This window comes from Polyodon spathula, chromosome 13 (genome assembly GCF_017654505.1).
Source record: "Polyodon spathula isolate WHYD16114869_AA chromosome 13, ASM1765450v1, whole genome shotgun sequence".
Taxonomy (NCBI): Eukaryota; Metazoa; Chordata; class Actinopteri; order Acipenseriformes; family Polyodontidae; genus Polyodon; species Polyodon spathula.
In genome coordinates, this window is record NC_054546.1 from 15,355,188 (window position 1) to 15,364,551 (window position 9,364).

At 37.0% G+C, this 9,364-nt stretch overlaps 1 protein-coding gene across 5 annotated transcripts in view; it reads left to right on the forward strand.

Moving 5' to 3' along the window:
- Window positions 1-763, forward strand: part of slc22a15 (solute carrier family 22 member 15) — a 14,009-nt gene extending 13,246 nt beyond the window's left edge. For 4 of the 5 annotated variants that reach the window (XM_041269046.1, XM_041269043.1, XM_041269045.1 and 1 more), the window contains one exon: window positions 543-763. In XM_041269046.1, coding sequence (XP_041124980.1) covers window positions 543-584 — 42 coding nt within the window. In that variant the 3' untranslated portion in view covers window positions 585-763. Of the gene's footprint in view, window positions 1-472 lie in introns of all 5 variants that reach the window. The other variant, XM_041269044.1, reaches the window with a different exon arrangement.
- The last annotated feature ends 8,601 nt before the right edge of the window (window positions 764-9,364 follow it).

Consider the following 9,364-nt stretch of genomic DNA (forward strand, 5'->3'; position numbering starts at 1 on the left):
GCTTAGTTGCTGATCTTGGCTGGGGGTCCACAGAAAGTGCTGCACTGGCCTTACACTCAGGGGTTGGGGAAGGACAATCTGTAAGGAATAGTTCACTTGATCACCCTTCAGTCTCCCTTAATGGTTTATCTGTGATTTCACAGACTGCGGCTTTTGCCTCAAAAGTTTAATAGTTGGTAGCATCCTTTGTTTCAGTTTGCTCGGTGAAAAGAGGCGATTGACATGACAGTAGGAACCATGGTTGCCCATTGATCTGTGTTTAAATTTACCTGCAGTGGATTTATATCCCCTTACATATGTCGCATAACTATCTCTAAAGAACTGCTCTTTAGCACATATTATAGAGTATCTAGACTTGTTTATCTGATTGTGATAAAACTTCCTATGAACATTCTTTAGGTTTTGAGAGTATCTTAATCAAGATATATGTCTGTACTTGCTTAAATATGTCAAACCTTTTTTTTTCTTGTAGGTACTGTGGAAGTCACGGTGATCTGTTTTTTACTCGTATGTTACTGGCATACATTGTATTTTTCCGACAGGTTTACCCTCGAGATGAAAACCGTTCACCTACCGAAAAGTGAACTGCAGTGGAGTCAACGGTAGCTTTCCCTGTGGACCGTGGAGCTGAGAGGAGGGGATGGGAGGATGGGGGGTGGGGAACATTCCAAGGGAGCCGATTCTAGCGCAGGGGTGTCCAATCACAGTCAAAGAGGGCCATTCCACTCCACGTTTAACAGGTAAAATGACATAATTAACTACTTCAGTGTCTGGATGGAGGTTTAATTGCTTTAATTAAACAATTTAGAAGAGAGTTGGACCAAAGACCAGGAGTGGAAGAGCCTACTTCGGCCACCCCCTGCTTTACCTTATGTGCCAGATTTTTTACTCGCTGAAGAGAAATGTACAACAGTTTTCAATTTTTTTTAAATCTGAAAATAGTTAATAATTTGATACTGTTTTTGTATTTAAAAACTTTGACTGGATTTACTAATATGTATTTACAAGGGACATTGTGTATAATTGTATATTATGTTTATTCAGACAAATTGTATGTGGGGGGGGGGGGGGGGGGGGGGGGGGGGGGGGTCATCTATTAAGTTGATCAGAACAGCTAAATCTAAATAGCACCCATTTTAATTTATTGACCTTTGCGTATCAAGTTTAAAAATCAAACCTCTATGCATGTAAATCTCTATGTTTTTTTAGTTTTTTCGATCCTTTATAAAATATTTAAAATGCCAGGGAAAATTTGTATGGTTATAACTGTGCAGTATTTACACCTTTTGGTATTAAGATCAATTGAATTGACCCCCATGGGATGCAAATAAGGACCCCTCCTTAACTTGTTATATTGTATACAGGGGTTAAGTAAGTGGTTTCCATCAGGACTACTGGAATACTATACCTGTATTGCTTTGAACTGAACCATTTCAACAGAAGAATAGTGTTTTTTTTTCTTAATTTATTCAACCTATTAATTTTTTCATAGTACCCTTTTTTTTCTTTTTTAAGATGTAGTGTCTTATATGTTGCGTTGAGTGGCTTCCTCTAATGGTATTGGAGTGGTTTCTTCTGCACAGTTTGTATGACAGATCCAGGACATCAAGGTGTGGGGGAAGAAGCCACTATATATTAGAATAAGCCACAGAACACTTTGAAGCTTAAATGGACACTAGGTAGTACAAAATGAGTGCTGATCGGGTTGATGTAGACCATTGTTAAATGAAGGCAGAAACTTTTTTGACTACTTAGAATTCTTATGCATTTTACATAAGCTTGGCTCTATGTGATTTTCGGCATATTGGTCCAGTGAATGTTATCAAAATGTGTAATTGCCCTATATTTAAAGTTTGAGTTTTATTGTCGATAACAGTAGAGTTAAAACTATACAGAGTATGTAGTGCATTTTTGATCTATTTTATGCCAAGATAATTGATGTATAGCATAAAGTTACCACTTTTTGAATGTTTTGTATACAATATTAACAGATTATGTGGTATAATTTTCATGTAAAATAATCTAATACAGTTTTTTTATTTAAAGTGGGGAAAAAAAGCTTATTTGAATGTTGCATCTACATGTTTATGCATATTTCTTTTTGCAGTTCCACAATGTCTCATCTCATACTGGAAATAATTCTATAGTTTTTTAAATATACTTAGATAGGACTTCAGTTTGGAAGCAGGACCATACATAAATTACAGGTCATTTCAAGCGCACATGAATGAATATATGTGTGTGTGTGTGTGTTGCACTCAATCTGAGATCTCCAGAGTAAAGTTTTAAAACATTGTAACTATGAACGCTTTATTCTTTACAGCGAAATACCGTTCACGTGTTTTGTCATATGTAGCTCGCAATTGCAAGAACTGCACAGGCATTAACTAGCAATATAGCTGCCTATTGTAGAGTCTATGGCACTGTATGTAGCCTACTGTATAGCAAATTGCATAGTAATATCCTAGTGTACAGCTAGCCAAAGAAAAGTGTGAAGGTACTACAGATTTTTTTTTTTTCTTGGCTGCATAGCCTACTGTAGCCAATACTGTACGTGCTTTTTTTTCCTACTGTATAGTATAACCCCATTTTATTTTCAATTTCATGTTACCTATTTAGAGTTTTGGTTGTGAGCCTATAGAATGACTTCAGAAACATTTTGTGCAGAAGTAAAAGCAGCGCTAAAGGTATTTTAGACCCTTTGCCAGCTAATATATGCACATTTTAGTATTTAGTATTTTATATATTTTCATTATTGTATCTTATTTACAGTATCGGTTCTATAGTATCGTATGCACATAATGATTATGTGAAATGAGTGTTTATAAAGGTATAGTATTATGTATTTGTTTATTTCATGTTTATCGTTTTTTTTACGGTTGCGCTCTATGTAATATGCCTTCATTTTAACTAATTTCTGATCATACACCCTCTTACATTATTTCGGTTGTCCAGCTGATTATGTGACGTCTCTGGAATCAACTACAACTTGAATTGAATTGTTTGATCTTTAATTGCAATAATTTATATTGTTTTTAATATGGCCGTCAAAATGACAGCCAATGGTGGTTCTATGCCTATAACTCCAGCGGTTCTTGTGTTCAGACATGCCCACGATGTGGTGGCACATCCAGGCTATGAATGTGATTTCAATCCGATCATATTCAATAAAAGTTTTTGGTGGTACGCTAGGACCCTGAGAATCGAGGCAGCAGCATTTTCAAAATGTCCACGGGAACTGTCAGTGCATTAACAAAGGTAAGGCGTCTGCTAATAAACAAATATTAACAATACTACACAAAGACTGAAGAAACTGTCTCTGCTTTTATATTTTATTGTGTAAATAGCTTGGCACAAGGATCGATGCAGCTTTCTCTTTCCTCCAATTCGCTCTTTTATTGTCATTTTCCATTAAGCAATTTGTTTAAATCCCTTCATACAAAGACCGATGCAGATGTTTTTGTCTTCTGCCTTTATCTTGGTCTGTGTTTTACATTTCGCAATTTGAGCAAAATAAATTTAGTCAAACACCGAAAAAACATTTAATTTCGGTCTTTTCAAATTTGGTCATGTTTAAGTCGCGAAATGGTTTTGTTCAGTCAATGTCAGAAATCTCAGATTGAGTGTAAAATACATATATATAAAAATAGGCTTGCTACTATTCGATTTACATTTTTTTGCCAAATCGATGATTAAGAATTAGTTTTTTTCAATCTATTTTTCAATTCAAGCAGAGAATGGGTGAAATCGACCTTTATGCTTAAAAAAAAAAAAAAAAAAAAAACTTGCTTCCAACAGTAGGGTGGCAGCAACCAACCACTAACAACCATGGACCATGTATTTGTGAGGTGCATTGCAAAGAACTGCAAATCAAATGTATGCATAGAAAGAATTTGTGACTTGATTCAAATAAACTGTTTTGACTTAACTGGCAAAGTGTAAATTGCTTTATAAAAGAGTACTGTATAACTATTTTGAATATTAAATGTTAAATTTCAGAGATACTTAAATATGTGTTTGTTGTTTTTATTGTTCATTTTGGAGACAAATAGGACATATTTTAATAAGACGTGCAAAGATTTAACATTATTTTTGAGTAAATGGTAAGTACTGTATATTTACATATTTCACGGGGAACAACCCCCTCAACTACTCACTGGACAATTTTTTTGTAAGATTTTCCTTATTTTATATATACAGTGGCTTGCAAAAGTATTCAGACCCCTGACCAATTCTCTTATATTACCGAATGACAAATGGTAAATGAAGACCAAAGATCATTCTACAGAAGTTAGAGATAAAGTAATACAAATGCATAGATTAGGGAAAGGGTACAAAATAATATCCAAGTGTTTGGATATCCCAGTGAGAACAGTTAGATCAATAATCAGGAAGTGGAAGTTGCATCACACCACCCAGGCACTGCCAAGAAAAGGCTGTCCCTCAAAACTCAGTGGTCAAACACAAAGGAGACTTGTGAGAGATGCCACAGAGAGGCCAACAATCACTTTGAGGGAGCTACAGAGTTCAGTAGTTGGAAGTGGAGTAATGGTGCACCAGTCAACCATATCAAGAGCTCTGCATAACACTGGCCGGTATGGGAGGTTGGCAAGAAAGAAGCCGTTACTCAAAAAGTACCACCTGAAAGCACGTCTGGAGTTTGCCAGGAAGTATGAGAGTGACCCAGCTGCGATGTGGGAAAAGGTTTGTGGTCAGATGAGACCAAGATAGAGCTTTTTGGCCAAAACTCAAAGCGCTATGTGTGGTGCAAACCTAATACTGCCCATGCCTCAAGACACACCATCCCTACAGTGAAGTATGGTGGTGGCAGCATCACACTGTGGGGATGCTTCTCATCAGCAGGGACTGGGCATCTTGTTACAATTGAAGGAAGAATGGATGGAGCAAAATACAGGAAAATACTGCAAGAGAATCTGCTTCAGTGCTAAAAAACTGAAGCTTGGGAGGAAATTCACCATTCAGCAGGCCAATGATCCCAAGCACAAGGCCAAAGCAATATTGGAGTTGCTCGAGAACAAAAAGGTGAATGTCCTACAGTGGCCCAGTAAAAGTCCTGATCTCAATCCCATTGAGAATCTGTGGCACTATTTGAAGATTGCGGTCCACAAGCGTTGTCCAACCAACCTGAACAACCTGGAGCAAATCTGCCAAGAAGAATGGGTCAAAATCACTCCGACACTGTGTGCAAAGCTGATACATACTTACCCCAAAAGACTTAAAGCTGTTATTGCAGTGAAAGGTGGCTCTACCAAATATTAATGTGTGGGGGTTGAATACATAAAGTAAGAAAAAAACAGTAAATACAGTATAATTGTAAATCTCAAAAAACTACTCATTTCTAAATCTTGTAGTCATTTTTGTATTACTTTAGTATAAATACATGTTAATTTGGAATCATGTTGTTTTTTTCGGACTTTATGTGAACGAAAAGACACACATTTGCCCGTTTGCCCATTGGAAATAGCGATATTTTGAAATATCACTGTCCTGGTCACAAAAGCAAAGATTGTGGGGAATAATAGCCATTTTCTATACTTTTGAGGTATAAGCAATTAGGAAATAACACTTATTACCCAGGAACAAAAATTGTGTTACATAGTGTTAGATGTGGAAGGTGTATGGCACCACCAAGACCCTGCTTAGATCGGGCGTCCCTCCAAACTGGTTGACCGAGCAAGAAGGAGACTGATCAGAAAGGCTACCAAGAGGCCAATGGCAACTTTGCAAAAGCTACAGACTTTTATGGCCAAGACTGGTCAAAGTGTGCATGTGACAACAATATCCCAAGCACTCTAAAAATCTGGCCTGTATTTTACTCAAGAAAGCCCACCTTGAATCCCATTTGAAGTATGCAAATAAACACTCGGGAGATTCTGTAGCCTTGTGGCAAACAGTTTTGTGGTCTGACGAAACTAAAATGCAACTTTTTGGCCTAAATGCAAAGGGTTATGTTTGGCGTAAATCCCACACAGCACATCACCTAAAGAACACCATCCCAACTGTGAAGCATGGTGGTGGCAGCATCATGTAAAATGTGGGAATGTTTCTCATTGGCAGGGACTGGGGTACTTGTCAGGATAGAAGGGAAAATGAATGGAGCAAAGTACAGAGAAGTCCTTGAGGAAAACCTGCTGCCCTCTGCAAGAAAGCTGAAACTGGGATAGAAGTTCACCTTTCAGCATGACAACAACCCCAAGCACACAGCCAAAGCTACACTGGAGTGGCTAAGGAACAAAAAGGTAAATGTCCTTGAGTGGCCCAGTCAGAGCCCTGACCTAAATCCAATCGAAAATGTGTGGTATTACTTGAAGATTGCTGTCCATCAACGCTCCCCAAGGAACTAGACAGACCTTGAACAGTTTTGTAAAGAAGAATGGTCAAATATTGCCAAATATAGGTGTACAAACTTTGTAGAGACCTATCCCAACAGACTCACAGCAGTAATTGCGCCAAAGGTGCTTCTACCAAGTATTAACTTGGGGGAGTGGAGACTTATCCAATTATGATCTTTCAGTTTTGTATTTTTAATATATAATCTTTTTTTCAATAAAAACTTTTTTCCCTTTAACAGTGTGGAGTATGGTGTGTAATCTATTCACCTTTTTTTTAGGAGTACATTTACTGTACTGAAAGACTCCGTGACTGTGTGTTGTTTTACACTTTTTTTCAAGTTCCCCAACAATCTTTGAAGATATCCGTGACACACACATATATATATATATATATATATATATAGATATATATATATATATATATATATATTAGTAAAATATATGTGTGTGTGCATACAATTACATCTTGAATAAATGATGTTTCTGAATGCATAGTTGTACATGTATATCGCTGTATCAGTCTTGATTGACAGCAGTTTGATCTATAAAAACAACAACAAAGTATTCAGAGAGGAATACAACCCTTGCTAAGACCTGTACCAGTAAGAAACGGCTCACCCCTCCCCATCCAGACGCACTTTCGGTTGTCTCCTGCTATTCCTTGATGAATGTCACCATGGATGAACTACAAGATCCCTGCATCCATTCAGCACTGATTCAAGGTAGTCCAGCCCCTGCTCCTGCACTCAGCATATGGGAATTCCAGCAGTGACCAGCACTGGGGTGAATTAGTCATGCTGGTAGTGGAGTAGATTAAGCTAACCAAAACAAAATAGTTCCAAAGTCCCCTTACTGCATAGACTCCAGCAAATATTTGTTCTAATTCCCAGCTCTTAGCATGTCACCCGCTCACCAGTTGTTGCTGTGATTTCTTTTTTTGTTTCAGCAGCGTCAGCTTATGGGAGCAACTTCCTCTCTCCGAGGGCTAGTCCACAACTTCCTCTTTTGGTACACTGATGAATACAGAACCCGTTCCCTCTGCTCCAATGACCGCATCATTGCATATCTAAATGGACTGGGAAGGGTACTGCCTCTTGTCCCCTCTTGGTTCCTTGTGTGTTTTGCTTTACAGTTGAACCTGAATTATCCAAAAGTCGATTTTACATGGAACATCTCCCCTGAACACTTTCAACTTGATTAGAGATAGCCACCGAACGCTTATAAACATACGTTTCAATGACTCACTTTCAGTTTATCCCCTCTGGTTTTTCACAGTAATATATAGATATAATATTATATTATATATATATCTCAATATATATATATATATACGTTATATTTTCAGTGCAATATGTCCATACCGCCACACGGTGGCATTACAACAGAACCATTCTCACTGCAATTGAGTGGAGAAGTATTTCCTTTAAAACCGGTACGTGTGTCTGTCGTTAACTGAAGTGAAATTATTATAAAAAATGCTATTTTCATGTTTATCCTTTAGAAAGATTAAAACACTATGCGTAGGTTTGGTCAAATACTTGGCTCTGGCGTCGCCGGTAGTTGCATTTCATTCTGGGAAGTACTGCATTTCTTTAAAGACTATTGAGTTTGTAAGTTTGTCCATTGTTTTAAAAACAAACAAACAAACAAATTGAAGCATAACAGGTTGTTCTACGTGATAGTTTTCAATTAGGTCATTTAATTTTGTCCTTCTCTTGTACAATGTTGTCATTTATTGACATTTGGTACGCTTTTTTTTTTTTTTAACATGAAAAAATACAGGGCTTTGTTGTTGTGATAGTTCCTGAAATAAAATTCTCTGCGGTGAATAATTGTTTCCACGGATACTAACTTTACTATTTGTTATTCTTTTTACTCTTTATTTAAATAAAAATAAATAAATAAACACTTTAATGTTGGGACAATATTTATACCTATTCTGCCAAATAAAAGGTTGGCTAGACCCAGAGAATCTTGGTATTTAACCCTAATGCTTGTGTTTGTAATGCAATTCATTGTTGGAGTGGTTCTGTATAGAACTCCTGCAGGAACCTATATACTAAACTTGGATTCAGAATACCCAACTTCCCCAAACAATAATAGCTGGGGAACTCCAATTTTGGATGCGTGAATTATGAACTGATGATGGTTATTAACTGATGATAGAATTGACTGCACAGAAAATAAGGTGTGTATATTAAGGCATCTAGGATTAGTGTTAATATTCAAACAGTTTGGAAGGAGTCTGCACTCTGCAGGATTAAGGTTGTCACTGTTAGCTAGGCTGTGGACAGCTAGACTGTCCATATACTCTTGTGTGTGTGTGTGTGCCCAGAGATGCATTGTATGGAAGGCAAATGCTCTGTTGAAGTTGTTTGATTTCTGATTGTCACAGGTATGCTGTGGTATATGTAGGAATAACCTATAGTCACCAAGGACAGAAATATTCAGAGATGGAAATAAGATTTGCACTCAATAGCAGTTTTAGACACCAATCTAAAACTCAGGAGTCACTTAATTCTTAGCTCAGCTTGTAAACCCTGTAATGGCTCATTCTAGTATGCAATGGGAGTCTTATTCCCATCCTTTTACCTGTCCAGTTCAAAGATGTGTGAATGACAGCTTGCATCTTTACCAAATTGTAAATCCCAACTTTAGATAAGACATTAACAACTAAAAGTTTAAAATTGAAGCAATACTATTCCTTATGTGGAGGATTTATTTAGGTTATACATCCATGAATATTATAAAATATGGTATGTGCTTTTCATTATATCTTTATTTAAATGTATCTAAATTATTTTGCTGGAGATAAATACCACAGTTTCTTTATATAAATATGCATAGATATCTATCTGTCTTTAAAGACACAGCTCCACACCCCCTGCCAGTCAGTCCTTGGTGTCTCAGAGACAGACATTTGTTCTGAATTTCACAAATCAAGACGTGATATATTACCAGTTGATGTTTAATAATAGTGTCAGCTACCATGGTGAAAGTTGTGAAATATC